Below are 16590 nucleotides of genomic sequence, written 5' to 3'. Positions count from 1 at the left end.
CAAGTCATGGTAAACCACAAAGGTAAAACGAGGGCAACTGGATGTTCTATTTTTTTTGTTCACCTTTAATAGACTTCTTCAGTTTTATAGTGAATGTATAGAAGTGTAAGTACAAACTCATTAAAGGAAAGAGTCATATTCAGCACAGTATTTATCACTCTTTAATCATCATTCAGAAAAATCATGTACAATGCCCATAATTTATTCAATGTGATACATTTTTAAAGTGCGATCACCTGCACACCAATCACATATCATGTAAGAGATTTTTGGTCTGGACTTCCAAATTATTTGATGTATAGTAACGTAGGTAAAGCAATAAAGAAGTTTAAAGTATTAAGTTATTGTCTGAACAGTGGATAGTGGATATTTTACTAAAATTGGGTAACATTCTTTGGTCACTAGTAGGACAGTGCAGATACACTTTAGACTACCATGTACTACTTCTCCAGGGGAGAAAATGTTTGTGGGCTAAAACATTTGAATTTTACAGGTATGGAATATATTTTTTTAACATCAGACATTTTCCTTAATTAATTATTAATTAATGGTCCTGCAATCATAGTTACAAAACGAACGTACACAAAAAAAACTTGAGCCCTTTTGGTATAAAATGAATAAATCAAGTCTGTATTTTAGAAAATGTCATTTTGACTCTTATTTTTCTCCTGGCTAACAATTTACATTCTCATATCAACACAGAAATCTACTTTAATCTACTGTAAAATGACAGACTTTGCTTTATTAAATGGGGTTACAAAGCTCTCCATAAAAGGACAATTGGCAGTTATATGGCAAGACCCTTTCAGCATAAAAAAAGCTATATATAGACCAAGTAAAGGGTTATTCATCAAAATACTGATACATCAAGCTGTCTTGGGGAAAAAAACGTTTTTTTAAATAATTCTACTTCATTGTCAAAGCTTGTTTTGGCTGTTGTGCATCTCTACACTCGTCTAAAAACAGCAATCAATATAATAGCTATGTTGCTTAGATCATTGCGACCAGAAACGAAATCTAATTGCTAAATTTGAACATTCATTCATCCATTCATTTTCTGAACCGCTTATCCTTACAAGGGTCGCTGGAGGTGTTGGAGCCTACCCCATCCAACTTTGGGCACAAGACTGGGGATACCCTGAATTGGTGACCGAACAGCCAATCGCAGGGCACAAGGAAACGGACAATCATTCTCACTTACACACATACCTAGGGTAATTTAGAGTGTTGAACCAGCCTACCCTGCATGTTTTTGGGACGTGGGACAAAACCGGAGTTCCCTGAAAATAAAACCACGTAAGCCCAGGGAGAACATGCAATCTCCACACAGTGAGGACACACCTGCGATCGAACCCTACACCCCAGAAGAGTGAGGCCGATGCGCTAACTACCTTCTGTCTTAAATTTGAGTAAGTGGATTAAATAAGTGAATTTAGATTACCTTATTTTTTTTTCAACCTCAGGTCTGATGATGGATTTTGAATGAAACCTTTTCATTCATTTATTTTCCGAACCATTTATCCTAACAACGGTTGCAGGGGGTGCTTGTCCGCAGATTGGCCACTCAAATTACATCTTTGTTGTGTGACATTGAAAAGGAATGACCATCTTACAATTAAAATCATTAAATGATTACATGTAAAAATCAACGTTGATGGAGAATGGCAAAACAGCCATTGTGTTTCACAAATTGATTGAAATGTTTGATTTCCATATACTACAGTATTGAATGACTTTTAAAATACATTACATTCAATTTAAAAAACTATAGTCTATTTCAAATCCTGTTTTTAATACAATGGTAATTTTCTTTAAAATGTAACAATACTTGAATCCAGATTCAGTTTCTGTTGGGACAAATGTCATATAACTAACCCCCTTTGCACCCCCCACACCCATCCTATTTGTCATAACCACACAAAAAACATATAGAAAAACTGGCTCACATCACACTCACACCCATGCTTACTAACCCCACTAATATGGCACATTGAAACATGCAATATCTTGCATGGTAGTTGTCATGACTTAGCAGCCTCTGTCCAATAAAGTGCCATATTTATTTCTATTGTACACACACATCTAGTAGCTAACATCCACCACATGTCCATCCAGTGCTGACAATAAAAGCAGTTTAGAACATTACTCATCCAACCACTGCCTCCACCTGCTCCCTCATGCCTGCTTATCAGGCGTTTCCTCAAGAGTGATGACGGTGAACTCCTCAGTATTGCCATTCTCTTGGATCTTCTCCTTGTTCATGAGGGTCACCATTTCTTGCTCCCTCTCCTGAGCTTGGGAGCTGGAGGCCACAACTCCTGCTGCACTGTTGTTCCCCTCGTTGATTATCAGGGTTTGCTTCTTGCCACACCAGCTGCAAGAACACACCGGCATGGATTTATCCACATTTGTGTATGAAATAAGGGTTGTAATTGTAATGCTGTACCTCTTTCTTTTGGCAACAGCCACGCACACAAAGAGGATAGCAGCAACTGCTATACACACCCCAAGGATGACAAGCCAGTCTGCAGGAAGATCAAGAAAAAATTATATCCTGACTTTTAGGTCATACAAATGACTTAACGGTAACACATCATAGCTGCTCACTTGATGAATCATTCGTTTCCTGTTGACCTGGCTGCGGCACCACCGCATTCATCCTTTTCCTGCCATGTGGGGGATGTGGTGTAGCTTCATGTCAATAAAAAATAAAATAAAATAACCATTTTACTAATTGCCTACTCAAAGGTCATTCAATGACTCAACAATGTTTCTAACTATAGATTGCAGCTCATATTTGTTGGACGTTTACAAAAATTCTTCATATCCAAATTATTTTTTAGTTTATTTAGAACTCAATTAACAAAAAAATGTCATTGTATGCGTTCCATACGTTTTGCAATTAGTCAATAGCCCAATATATCAATCTACCAGGGAAAGGGTTTAGGGTATACACTATTGTTATGTAAGTAACTGTAAGTTTATTCATGTCCTAAACTGATTTCAATCACTTTCAAAGCTCTTTCTAAGTGTGCCATAATTGTAAATTGGGTTTTAAAAGTTTATGTTTAGTTTGTCAAGCTCCAGACATAAGCAAACCACATTCAGACATGCATACCCACACACCCTAACAGCAGGGGGCACCGTGTCTTGTTAAGTTGTATCGTGAACATTCTTTTCAAATCTATATCCAATCAATCAGTGAAGTGCATACTGGCTATTCACATGTATTTACTCTTGCTGAATTGTGTGTAATTGACTTACAAAGTGCTGTAGTAGCCTCAATTTCAGGTGTGATTTTTACATCCTCTCGCGTCTCATCCGGAGGAAATTGTGTTACATCGGCCCCTCTGAAAGACGTGAAGTTGGGCAGTGTTTCTTCTTCAGAAAGGGTTGGCTGCAGACCAGATCCAGTGGGCTGATCCAAACCGCCATTTTGCAATGTGAATAGGGGAGTGTGGTGATTGCCCCACTCAAGTGAACTAGCTTCCACTGTAGGCTGTTTTGTGGTTTCCTCTGTTACAGGTGATGTTATTCTGGTTCCACTAAAAGAGAGTCCTGATTCTGCAGGGGTAGAAATTTCCAGCCAAGCATCTGATGAATTGGTTGCTGACAAAGTGGAAGAAGGTTTATGCATTAATTTCAGCAATTGGCATACAATATCTACTGAATGTTATGCACCCTGTAGAAGTCAATCATCTATTTTTTCTCGATAGTGGTTCATTTATAACCGGTGTTTTGATACCAATAATGATTTTTTTTTTATTATTGACATCAGGATTGGATACAGAACTTAAAATAAATGTTTGTTGTATCCCATTGCATTGACACAAATTCAATACATTTTCAGATTTGAGTTTTGCTAGGAAGTTTACCTTATAGACTAGTTAATGTCATAAATAGTATGGATACCAGAGCACTAACTATGGGTTAGAATTGGGACATTGTGTCACATTGTGCGGGGGAGCAGGTGAGAAAATATGGCAAGGATCCAAATGCAGGAAAACAGAGGCCAGGCAGCATAGTGGTAACTCTAAATGTTTAATTAATGTGATTTAAAAAAAGCGCAAACAAAGGCAGGAGATCCAAAAATACAAAGGTAAACTGAACACTAGAGTATCAAACAAGCATACCAGTGCACTGAGTAGTACCAAACCACACAAAACATTGGCGAAGACGCAAGAGGAAATGAACAAACAAAGGGAACTTAAATACACAGACATGGGCTAACAAGACATGGGGAACAGGTCGGTGACACATGAGACAACGGATAACCTGAGACACAAGAGGGAGGCAACAACAAAACAAAACACAATGGACAATCACAAAGACAGACTAAGGTAGAAATGTGGTAAAACAAGAACAAAACATGACATGTTGGAACAATATAGTATAGATTGATAAAAGACGAGAACTTTGACTTTCACATTTTTATGTGATAGGCTTTGTATATTCAAATAATAAAGTATACTAGCTGGAAATTAACTTTAAACTTAAGTTCCATTCACTAGAACTATACACTCACTAGACACAGTGCATTGATCATTGAGCAAGTAAATGATCCAAAGTAAAACATCATTTGGATCACATGACACAAGCATCCATTGACACAACGGTTCTCCAAAATGACCTTGCCCAGCTATGATACAAGCAATTATCAATGTCTTCGTTTTGTTTTTGTTTTTTTGTTTTCAATGCTAGAGCCAAATTTATATGGACTGAACAACAAGCGCCCCCATAATTTCTGGAGACGAAACAATACATAGAGTTGAGATAAGACACTATTGCACAGCTGCTTCAGATAAGTATAAACAAAAGAGTGAATGCTAACAATGTTAACATTAGCATAAATTATTCCCCTACATGCTCATGAAATGAAATATCACCCTGGATCTTTGACAAGGGAAAAGGTTAGTCAATCCATAAAACATATGGATAATAAATTTAATTGGCACTACGCTCTATCTTTTCCATGGCAACCTTTTCATTCGATTCTGCCACTGCCAATATATCTCATCTCATCTCATTTTCTGAACCGCTTTATCCTCACTAGGGTGGCGGGGGGTACTGGAGCCTATCCCAGCCGACGTCAGGCCAGAGGCGGGGGAAAGCATATTATTTGAGAAGTTTGTTCTCACCTTGTTCATTTCCTTTATCTTCCTTATCACAGTTGATGCCAAGCCCAGCTACTTCAGAGACAAAGTAGGAAAATTACAAATTTAGGCAGAATTAAAATGTAACCATTAAGATAAAGATTAGAAATAGGTGCATGTATTCTTACCTGTTTCATCGTAGCAGTAAACATCGTAATTTTCATCTAGGTTACTACGAGAACTGATAATTAAACCAGTCATGTTTATGGCACAGTTTTCATGGTGATTTTGTCTGAGAATAGCAAAGCTCGTGTTGCTGATCCAGCCATTCCTAACAAAAAAATCAAATTTGCCGTGATTATATATATATATATATATATATATATATATATATATAATATAAATCAAAGAGCTGTTATAAAATTAACAAGAATTATTTTCAATACAATTAGACAGGCGCCACTGACAAAAATACTTTCCATTCGCATAGACGTAAATTCTTAAATGTCTGTTCGCGTGCAGCGCAGTTGCGATATTGCATGTGGCAAATTTACATACCTACACGATTGTAATTTTTTTCTTTGGTGATTTAACAGACACTGCCCTCCAACACACACTAAACCGAAATAAACGATGTTATTTTTAATATGATTATTATATATAGTGTAAATTTAGGTCTATTCGCAATATATTCATTGAATATATATTATATATATACATATACATATATATATATATATATATATATATATATATATATATATATATATATATATATATATATATATATATATATATATATATATATATATATATATATATATATATATATATATATATGGGTTTTTATGGGTATGCTTGTTCCCTCCCCTATCCTCCAAACATGCTAGACTGGTTGAACTCTCTAAATTGCGAACGTGAACAAGTGTTTTTTCCGTCTCCTTGTGCACTGCAATTGGCTAGCCCCGCCTACTGCCTATAGGAAAAGCAGGACAGAAAATGAATGAATGAATATATAAATATATTTCTAACTGGCAAACAGTTCAGGGTGTACCCTGCCCCCTGCCCATAGTTAGGTGGGAGGGGCTCCAGCAGTGCTATAACCCCCATGAGTATAAGTGACAATGAAGATGAATGAATGTTAAGAAATTTCTGCAGTAAAATGTGAATAATCTGGTGACATGATTGTGGTGTACATATTCCAGTAACAAATTCCACTGTGTTTATGATTGCCACAAGATTTCATCACGTGACACCTTGTTTGGAACCAAATGCAACAAAAGTAATTTGAAGAGTGGTGGAAACAATCAAAAATACCTCCACTGTTCCAAAGAAATGTAAACAAAGAACAAGTAAAAATCAGAGCTGGAAATCGTGAGTGATAAAAAAAAATAAAAAATAAAGTATGTGTTTTTACCTGCAGGTTTCCATTTTTTGGTTGAAGGCCTGTTGGACTTGTTCAGGAGTTGCCATTTTCGTCTCAAGCTGATCGCACAACTTATGACCGTCCTCAAAGCTCAAAGAGTGACGAGTTTCTCCCTCAACAATAAACACTCCAACATAGCTGCAGCTGCGAGAACTAACTGTGGAAGAATAAGACACAACAGGGTTCATAGTTAAATATAAAAATCTATTAATAACAATTTTACAGGGGTCATCGATCAAAAGAGCATCTTAATAGGTAATTGGTTAGCATATCGGCTTCAAACTTAAATGATTTGTTATTTGATGATTTAGAATTGATGTCTTGTTCTTTAGGATTTTGTCTTTTCTCCCGATGCTTGTGTGGATTTTCTCTGCATCAACCAACCAACTTTTATAATCCCCCAAAGCAGTGGTGTGCCGTCAGGGCCTTCAAGGCCTTCTCTGCTGGCCTAAGAAATATCTGAATCACAGACTGATGTTAATTATATTAATAATTAAAATAGTTTTTGCTGAAGGCGTCACAAGGAAATGCACGGACCGCCACTGCCCAAAAGACAATTAATAAATGAAGGAAAAAGGCAATTCAAAAGTCAAAATCAACTTAAATGTCAAATTTTGTATGCACGTACTGGGCATACAGAACAATGAAATTACATTTCACACAAACCTCCAAAGTAGAAAATGATGAACAACAGCACAACAAAGGCATTTAAATGCAGACCTAATGGGGGTAGGGCAAAACCAGCGCATAGATTGTCCTAAATTTGGGCAGGTTAAAGTCCCTTAAAAGAAATGGGATGAATACACATACAACATGGCACACCTAGAATGTACAAATAACACAAACAGCTGAGAGGCACACCAACCTAATTGCATAAATATTCATAAAGGGCACTTAATTCCCGCATCAGGTGAAAATACAATGTTACCTTAGCCATACTGGCATTAAAGAATATTTGTGCGTGTGTAGAATGAAAAAAAAAAAAGATAGTTAAGATGTACAAAATTGTTTATTTGTCAAAATAGCACCTAATGGTATGGAAACAAACGCACCAATAAAATGAAGGGTTCCTGTATCTATGGACTTGAGGGTTCTCTGAAAACATCAGTAAATATATAAATTTGTGACTTCATTTCCTATTTGACTTTGAAATCATTACCCTCCTCTTTTCAGAACACTTGCTCATGTCATCGCCGATCATCTATTGTTTCCACACATGCGTGTTTTTCATTAATTGTGCTTGCTTCTCCCCACAGAACGAGGGCTTGAAACTAAAGGCATGTTATTTGCAAAGAACAACTCTGCTTTGAGTCCAGTCTCGAGTCCAATCTTGACATATTTCTTGCACTCTTAAATAACTGTTCATAGAGTAAGTGAGTGATTTGACACAGGAAGCATACCATGTTCCACGGATGTGCGCATGAGTTAAACACGGGACTGTTCAGGGTGGGGCCTCTAGCAAATGCAAACACACACACAAACTCACACAAGTTCACACATTCATTTTCAACACCAGTTATGCACAGGGTGTTGGAGCCTAGGCTCATTCTCTATTTTAACTAAACAAAAGAACAAAAAAAAGAAAGAAAAAAAATAGTTTTTTTTGTGACGTGCAACAGCTCATGACTAATGAACGACAGACTACAGACAATCCTTTTTTATAATGAAATCTGGGAATCTGGAAAGTTATGTGTTCATGTAGCCAGAGAACACAATATTATGAGGGCCTTGAAAGAATAGAATGCCTTGATTCATTTGGTCGTGAATGTGTTACTGATGACATTAGCGTGCATGATACTATTTCCATTGAATCCCTTAGTTATTCAAAAATCTCTTATTCTCACGGTAGTTGTAAGGGTGCTGTAGTCTATCCCAGCCTACCACAGCGAGAAGGCAGGGTAAACCCTGAACTGATACCCAGCCAATTGCAGAGCACAATTACACAAACAACCATTCATGCTCACACTCATACCTAGAGGCAATTTGATCTTTTCAATCCAGCTACCGTGCATGTTTTTAAGATGTATAAAAATAAATATTTGAAAGAAAAAAAATGACCACCTGGAGAAAACTCACACTGATATGAGGAAACCAAGCAAACTTCACACAATGTCCTCATATTGAACACTTGATCTCAGTACTGTTGAGTGTTGTGGTGACGAATAACCCACCATTTAAAAAAAACCGTTACGATTCCATAATATCATATCTGCTCATCATGCATTTTTAACAGTCAGTTTAGTTCTCTGTTGTTAGAGGATGTTGAGAAACAAGTCTTTGCCAATACTGCTTTGAGTGCCACTTCCTACAGGCCTCCCTCCACCCACAGCAGACTCACAAATACTAAAACTGATGCACACCTGACAGAACCTTAACACATTCTGCCACATTGCATGGTGTCCATGAAAGTAAATTGAAAACACCCCAGTATGTGGCTTTACAGAACTAGTCTGGGGGATCAAGGGCAGCAAAAATGGGGGGTTCATTGGTATGCATGGTGCATTTATCGGGGTCTTTGTGTAGCCCCAGAGCCTGCCATCCCAATGAAATTGAAAACAGAGATCATTCCTCATGTCTCAAGCCTCAGTAAAACTAATAGACATTAACTTAAGGTTTTAGTAAACATGTGCATCTTACAGATAAAGAGCACACTAAGAAATCAGTATAGCAAGCAGTTTCATACTGTTTGTACCCAAGAAAGCAAACAAACAAACAAAAAAACTGTATAACAAACACCTTCATAGTTTAACATAAAAAAACAGTTTCTTCCTTCCTCACCTAATGCGTCATCTCTGGGTTACTTCCCTTTCATGGTCACATTCTGGATTAAAATTGCAGCAGGAATGGCATGCTCAAACTGACTTTTTTTCCACCGTAACATCATTTTCCAAAAGTGAGTTTAAAAGTAGGCCTCGTTTACCACCACAGCATTCTCCACTATCATGAATGAATGGTTTTATCAGCAGTTACATGACTCACATAAGTCTTAGTAAAAACATGTTTGACGCATATATACCATTCATGTGCCAACACTATAATGTCACAGTAAGAACAGAACAACCATTAACATACATGTTAATCTATTGCCAAAACGTTGTAGTATACAAGTATCAATAAATGTACTGCAGCCACACCAAAAGATCTTGACCAACATTCTTCCACGACTACGCCCCATCAAAATTTACTGATGGCTAACGTGATTAATAGGTAATCTAAAAAAAAGAATGGATGCTATGCATTTGTGTAATATTTTTCTCTTAGAGAAAAGAACATTTTCATTTTTAATGAAACAATATTTTGCTCATTTTCTGATTCCTTACATTTTATTGTCTGAAAATTATTAAAAATGAAAATTAAAATCATCATGAATTATTGTGAACAACTGGGGTATATTATGGAGAATGCTGAAATATATTTATGTATATATATATTCAATTAATGCTTATACTATAATGAGTGGCACTATGTCAAATTTCAAGGGCAAAATACTGTAATGCCATTCTGGCAAAGGACTGCCAACATTAGATATGTAGTAGTCCCGTTTTACCACTCGCTAATCTGTGTTATTATCATCACACTGCTCCAGCCACTTTCATTTTTATTTTCTCCTTGTATCAAGACATGTATTTGAAATATGACTGAAATAAGTTTTATTTTCTTAAAAATAAATAAATAAATGTAAACATTCAATGAACAATGCCAAAACATGTTCTTAGCCCAAAGAAAGAAATGGTATAAAAAAATGGCCTCTACTATAAAGCAGGCTAGTGAAGGAAGCAAACATGGTGAAACATCAGAGGCACTGGTAGAGAGCTTTGTGGTTTAGGCCTGCTTTCATTCATTCGATAAGCAATAATCTCGAAAGTATGTTAGTTTGTGTAACAAACCGGAAGTCTGTAAAATAGATAAAGGTTGACTGTCACTTCCTTCTTACCATACCCTTTCTTTAAATGTCATAGAATAACAGATCTGATAGTAAAAGCCTCCAGTTAATGTACTTTGAGCTTTATATGAAGGGTTAGCCTGGCAACAGCATACAACTGCCTAACCTTAATGATATACACGCACAAACAGAGATAATGTTCAGAGACTTTGTCCCGTGCCATGATGAGCCCTCTTAAATAGAACAAAAGAAATACCACAAAATACACCGCACGACCATAAAAGTTTGTCTTTAATCTCCACAAGAATAAAGCTTTGAGAGAGTAACAAAACACACGTTGCAGGCATGAATGCCATCGGAAAGGGACTGCTTATTTGCCTTTAAATGACAACTCATCTGAGAGTGTAATGCTCAGTGTTGCGGGAGTCTTTGTGAACAACCTGACAAGCATCTCCTGTGGGACGCAACCAGATGCACCCAGACCTGTGTGATTCAACAACAAATTCATGTATCGCTCGGGGCAACAAACCCAAGCATAAACGTAGCAATAAATGTGAAATGATAAAAGAATGTGATGTACCTAAAGGGTGTGGGGGTAATTCATAGCATCCTTTGTGATGGAGCAAAAAGACAGAACATATTTGATTTCTTTTAAAGATTTAAATAGCATCCTTTGTGATGGAGCAAAAAGAAAGAATATATTTGATTTCCTTTAAAGATTTAAAAACTATTTTCTGTTGCCTCTGGAAGTGTTGCTTAGCATTTTGATAAATAAATAGCTTTTATTACCTGCCACATTAACATGTGTGAAGTACAGACACAGGAAAAAAAACACATTTTCTTTGTGTCTGCCAGTGGTCTCACACTGCCAGACATTGGCTGTCTACACTGATGCCTAGCAAAGGCACACTCACTCTTGCCGGCATGAACTCTTTTTTTCATCTTTACTAGCAGCACAAATCTGAGGTTTTAGCGTTTAGTTTTAGTCTCATATTCTGATTAAGATCCTGATATTCACCACTGCAACCCATCAAGCCAGTCAGATTTTTTTTTTTAAACCCATAAGAAGAAACTCATTTCAAACAAAGAGAACTGGAAGCTGTGGTTGCCTCACCTTTAAGTTGCTCTGCCCCACAAGAGGACAGATGTCCTACGATGACCCCTAAGAGAAGAGTCCACATCCTTGGCAAGCCTTGTCTAGATAGTCGGTAGAGTAACTGAAGGTGAGGTTGTGTGTGAACTCCCCTGTAGTCCTGGCTCCCCTCAGCTTGGAGTGATGACAGGATGTGTGCGAAAGAGATTGAATGAGTAAAAAAGAAACTTCAAAAAGGAAGGCTCCTCTGTAAGAGGGAGTTGTTGTGTGTGAGTTGGCAATTGGAGAGCACACAGACTTTGACCAACTTTTCTCTGTCTGCAAACCATAGAGCTGTCTGCACCCACAGAAGAAGAGGAAGAGTGCCTCATGTGAACACACCCTCATTTGCCCCACCTCTTCCTTTTGCTTGCCTCCTCGGTTTGAAACAGACAAAGATGAAGGTGATGTCTCCCTCTCCTCTGGCTGCCTATCTACCTCCTCCCATTCCATCTCCTGCTCCCCGGCTTTCTCTTTTCAAGCAGCAACAGTTTCAGTGTGCCCATCTGGTCTTTTGTTCACCACTCACATGATTTTCAATTCAATATAGCTTCTCGTCTCTGCTCCCTTTCACTGTATCTGTTCATTTCATGGGGACTGGTCATATCCATTTCACAGACACACTTTTTATGTAAAAACGACAAAGATTAAATATGAAAATTGGAGAAAACTCAAATAAGAGCATGGAGCTAGTATTGGGACAAAACCATTTCGCCGATTTATCAATTCTTCAAACTCCTGAATGATTAAAACCCATTGCACCAAGCAAGGTTAACAGTACAGTGTATATTTGGAAAAGTCTAATGTGGAAGGACACCAACTTTAGCCTTTTAACTTCCATGATCTTAGTGTACTACAATCCACGACACAAAATAATACAATTCACCAAATCATTCCGAAGCTGCCTAAACAACTAATTAAATAAGCAGAGGGTTCCTAACAACACAATTTCAGGACAAACATCCCATAACATGTGGTGACAAAGCATGAGTTTACGCTCGTAATTATGACTTCCTTATCGACCAGTAGTGAAGGATGTCTAATGTTTGTCGTCATTGGATACATATAAAGGCCGTGTTCTGCTTTTCGCACAAACAGCTAAATTGTAGTATAATAAACTTTCTTTCTCGCTGTCTGTCTCTGTCTTCCACTCTCTCTCCTTTCTCTCTCTCCTTCTCTTTCTCTATCTAAAAATGTATTTTATTTTGTAAATTTAATGATTATTCAACCAAAGTCATTTTGCTTTGCCACAGTAATGTCTATTATGGTTTCTCTCAAGGGGAAACCATTGACGCAAAGAAATGATGACTAAAAGATCATTGTGTAACTTTGGCTTTGGTGACGAAATCAGTTTACAAAAGCCGAGCATACACAAGTAGATCACTAGTACACTTTATTCCTTGTTTCAGGTCACTCAGGATCCCCAAAATTATTTCATTTTGTAAAATCCACAGATAATTTCTTGCAAGTGGATAACAAATTTATGTTATGCCATTAAAAATGCAATATTTGTTTCTCTTCTTTTTCATTCATTCATTCATTCATTTTCTGTACATTTTATCCGTGTGTGGGGGGGGGGGAGTTTATCTCAGCTGGCGGGAGACACCCTGAATTGGTGGCCAGCCAATCGTAGTGCACAAGGAGACGGACAACCATTTATGCTCACACTCATAGCTGGGGGCAATTTAGAGTGTTCAACCAGTCTAGGATGACAGGCTAACCACTCGCTCCACCGGGCCGCTTATTATACTATATTTCATTATTTTTAAAAAAGTAGGGAATGACCTTTTGTGTTTTCAATGATAACAAGCCGTTGCATGCTGGTTGATATGGAATAGACTGTAGATAACTTGGAACACCCTTATACAATAAACTAACTAAAGTACTCAATCACTGTCACATCATCAGGCAAGACATATCATTTTTGAACCCACTTAAACTCAATTATGACATTTAACTACTGCTGAGGTTGATTAAGTAACCGTATAACCTGTTTTTTTCTTTTATTTATTTATTTTTGCTCTATGACATCATGATAGGAAAGATATACAGTAGCTGTGGTAATGGGCAAAGACTGAACGACTGAGCCCTAAACTAGACTGCTGACTCAGCCAATACAGCAAAGACAAACATTTCCATGACGGCGAGTCACTGAGAAAGCACACACATACTCTGTCATCAGACATCCCTGTGGTCAGAAATGTGAACGATGGGAAACAAATGGAACGTTTTGAGCATTCCTTTTTATGGAGTCTTTTTCCCCCTCTTCTGTGCTTAATAACCATCAGACAAGCACAGATCTGATGTCCAAAGTAGCATGTGCATGATTCCAACGTATGACAACGTATTTTCCACACTATGAGGCACAACGAATTACAAGGCACACCTTCAATGAATGGCCTATCTTAAAATTAGTTTTTCATATAAGGCACACCAGATAATAAAATGAAATAGTAGTAGTGGTTAGGCGTTGTGTTATGGATCAGCTAAGAGCTGTGATAAAGGGAATTTCATACAATGATTAACCAATATTGACCCATATACATGGTGCAGGGCTTTTGAGAAAATGTAGGTCTTTTAGTTGCGCCCTGGAGTGCGAAAAATAAGGTACTTAGTTCATCAATAGTAATCATGAAGCAATTGTGCAGCTCACAGTGAGTGAGAACTGATCGACACTAGTTCCACAATGTGGACCTATGCTACAATTTCATATTTGAGGGAACCTTTTACATACGCATTGATTTGGTTTGAAGGGGAATAGTATTTTTACTAACATGCTAATCAATAATCACACTTAAACATGCCTGATCATTTCATAACAAAAACATATAATAAAAAAATAGTGAAACCAACAACAAAATATACATTTAAAATATGAGTGCATGAGAACAATAATTGAGTGGGCAGAGAAAAGAGCCCGTGTCCAAGAAAATTAGCAAGTGGTAAGAACAAGACAGTATGCTCACAGTTGACCAAACCACGCAAGCTTGAGCTTTTCTTCCGATTATCCAAGTTAGTGCTCTTGGAGTCAGCTAGTGGTTAGATCAAAATTAACAGTATTTTCCCTGGGCGGCCCGGAGTCAGCTGGGATAGGCTCCAGCACCCCTCGCAACCCTAATGAGGATAAAACGGTTCAGAAAATGAGAGATGAGATGAGTATTTTCCCAAGAGGTTAATCATCACCAAGCTCCAGTGTATGTATGCAAATGGAAAAGGAGACGCCATGAATCCTTTTACTTCTGACTGATATGGTAAAGATTTTGCTTGGTTAAAGAATGCCTTACACATGGTTTCAACTGTGTCTTTGTTAGATCCGCATGAGTAGGGTAAGAATAGGCTTTGTGCAATGAAAACAAAGTAAGCGGCTCGCTTGGATTTGGCCGCTAGGACAGCAGACCTAACACGTTTGGACAGTGTCATAGAACACTGTATAAAGCCTAAAGGAATGCCCTGAGTTACAAGTCTGCTTCCTTCCAATTTCAGTCATTTTGAATCAACACAGGCAGTAATAACCTTGATAATTTCATTCATCTCTTAAAATCCAATATATACCACATGTCAAATGCAGAGGAAATCCTGTCAAAATGTTAACGAATTTAAAAAAAAAAAATCATTGACCCCAGAATGAAGCAGATGAGGAAAGGTCTTATACCAGTCCTGGGGCAGCAATAATGCCTCTTAAGAGAGAGAACATGTCTCAGTATGCTGTATGCAGGAGTGTTCTTCTTTTAAATGTGTCACATGTTTGGAATGCTCAGGATTATCATAATTATTTTACAGGCTCAAAATGAATCACATTTTTGGAGGGCTTAACATGCTTTAGTTTGCACCAAATTTTGCAGATTTTTAGATTTTGGCAAAGATTTACATATAGTGGCGGTCTCCTGAAAATGGGAAAAATCTTTAAGAAATGCCATTAACTATGCAAGAAATATTCAATGGCAAAAAAGGAATACATTGAATAAATAAAAATTGCCTTCCCCAAATAAATTTATGTTACACTTATGCCTAAATCATCCAACATGGATACTGTATTTTTCCTCTCTTCACTGAATAAAACAGTCTCCTTGGTTTTGGAGTAGGAGAAATGTCCACCCCAGTATGACACATCACAGTCCCAACCAAAATGACTACATTTTACTTTTGAGTACTATTTATCTGCTGGATGAAAACCACAAGCAGTATTTAAAAATAATATTCTTCAAATGGATCTGATGCTCATTCACTGGCAAGGGGTCTCATTCACATCTACTTGCGCGAGGTAAACCATCACTAAAAATCTATCTAATATGGGCAGAATAGGAAGTGCACGTTTGCCCATTATCGTTGCCAAAGCAACTGCTTCCATACTGCTCCACGCTGAGTGACCATGAGTGTGACCTACACTCCTTGCTGAGCCCGACAAAATCTTTGCAACCTAGTGTATAGTTAATCAAAAATCTCAGCAGGACCAAAAGCTGGTGGTGAATACTTTTTGTTTTTCATCTAGTTGATTTTTTTCTGTAAAATGAAAATGCCATTTAGCAAAGTAGATCATTCCCTTAAATATTCTATTAGAGGAAAATGGTTAAACTTTATGAACAAAGACACTTTGTCAGAAAACAAGTGACTCATTCAAAGAATAGAGAAAATGAGACTAACTGTTGTCACGAGGCTGTTTCTTGTTTTGATGACATGTTATAAAAATAATAATATGTGTATCTCTTTAGAGCACATGTGTCAAAGTGCCGGCCCGGGGGCCAAATCTGGCCCGCCGCATCATATTGTGTGGCCTGGGAAAGTAAATCATGAGTGCCGACTTTCTGTTTTAGGATCAAATTAAAATGAAGATTATAGATGTAGTATATTATAATTCCTGATTTTCCCCCTTTTAAATCAATAATTGCAATTTTTTAATGCATATTTTCTTTGTTTTTAGTTCAAAAATCATTTTGTAAAATCTAAAAATATTAAAAAAATATGTTCTGTTTTCCACTTATATGGAACATAATAAAAAAAATGGTTTCCTTTTGAAATGAAAACCAATTATTAAATAAATGATTTTCTCTTAAGAAAA

At 37.1% G+C, this 16590-nt stretch overlaps 1 protein-coding gene across 2 annotated transcripts; it reads right to left on the bottom strand.

Moving 5' to 3' along the window:
* Positions 1-138: 138 nt before the first annotated feature.
* On the bottom strand, positions 139-11924 carry cd44b (CD44 molecule (IN blood group) b). 2 transcript variants are annotated; one of them, XM_077596253.1, is made up of 8 exons: positions 11517-11924; positions 6511-6676; positions 5282-5424; positions 5139-5189; positions 3265-3609; positions 2608-2691; positions 2447-2525; positions 139-2374 (listed from the first exon to the last, which is right to left on the bottom strand). In XM_077596253.1, the coding sequence occupies exons 1-8, from the start codon at positions 11581-11583 to the stop codon at positions 2176-2178; spliced, it is 1134 nt and encodes a 377-aa protein (XP_077452379.1). In that variant the 5' UTR covers positions 11584-11924; the 3' UTR covers positions 139-2175. The 2 variants fall into 2 exon arrangements, with proteins under 2 accessions (XP_077452379.1, XP_077452380.1); XM_077596254.1 differs by having other exon boundaries at positions 5139-5186.
* Positions 11925-16590: the final 4666 nt, after the last annotated feature.

The sequence above is a fragment of the Stigmatopora argus genome, chromosome 3 (genome assembly GCF_051989625.1).
Source record: "Stigmatopora argus isolate UIUO_Sarg chromosome 3, RoL_Sarg_1.0, whole genome shotgun sequence".
NCBI lineage: Eukaryota > Metazoa > Chordata > Actinopteri > Syngnathiformes > Syngnathidae > Stigmatopora > Stigmatopora argus.
This window is presented reverse-complemented; position numbering and strand designations above follow the sequence as displayed.

What these genes read in the sequence shown, in the direction of transcription:
- cd44b (XM_077596253.1), bottom strand. Translation starts at nt 11,583, where the DNA reads ATGTGGACTCTTCTCTTAGGGGTCATCGTAGGACATCTGTCCTCTTGT. An exon ending in CAAAAAATGGAAACCTGCAG is followed by an intron (nt 5,425 to 6,510) that starts GTAAAAACACAT and finishes TTTTTTTGTTAG; the next exon opens with GAATGGCTGGATCAGCAACA. An exon ending in GCTGTTGCCAAAAGAAAGAG is followed by an intron (nt 2,375 to 2,446) that starts GTACAGCATTAC and finishes GTGTTCTTGCAG; the next exon opens with CTGGTGTGGCAAGAAGCAAA.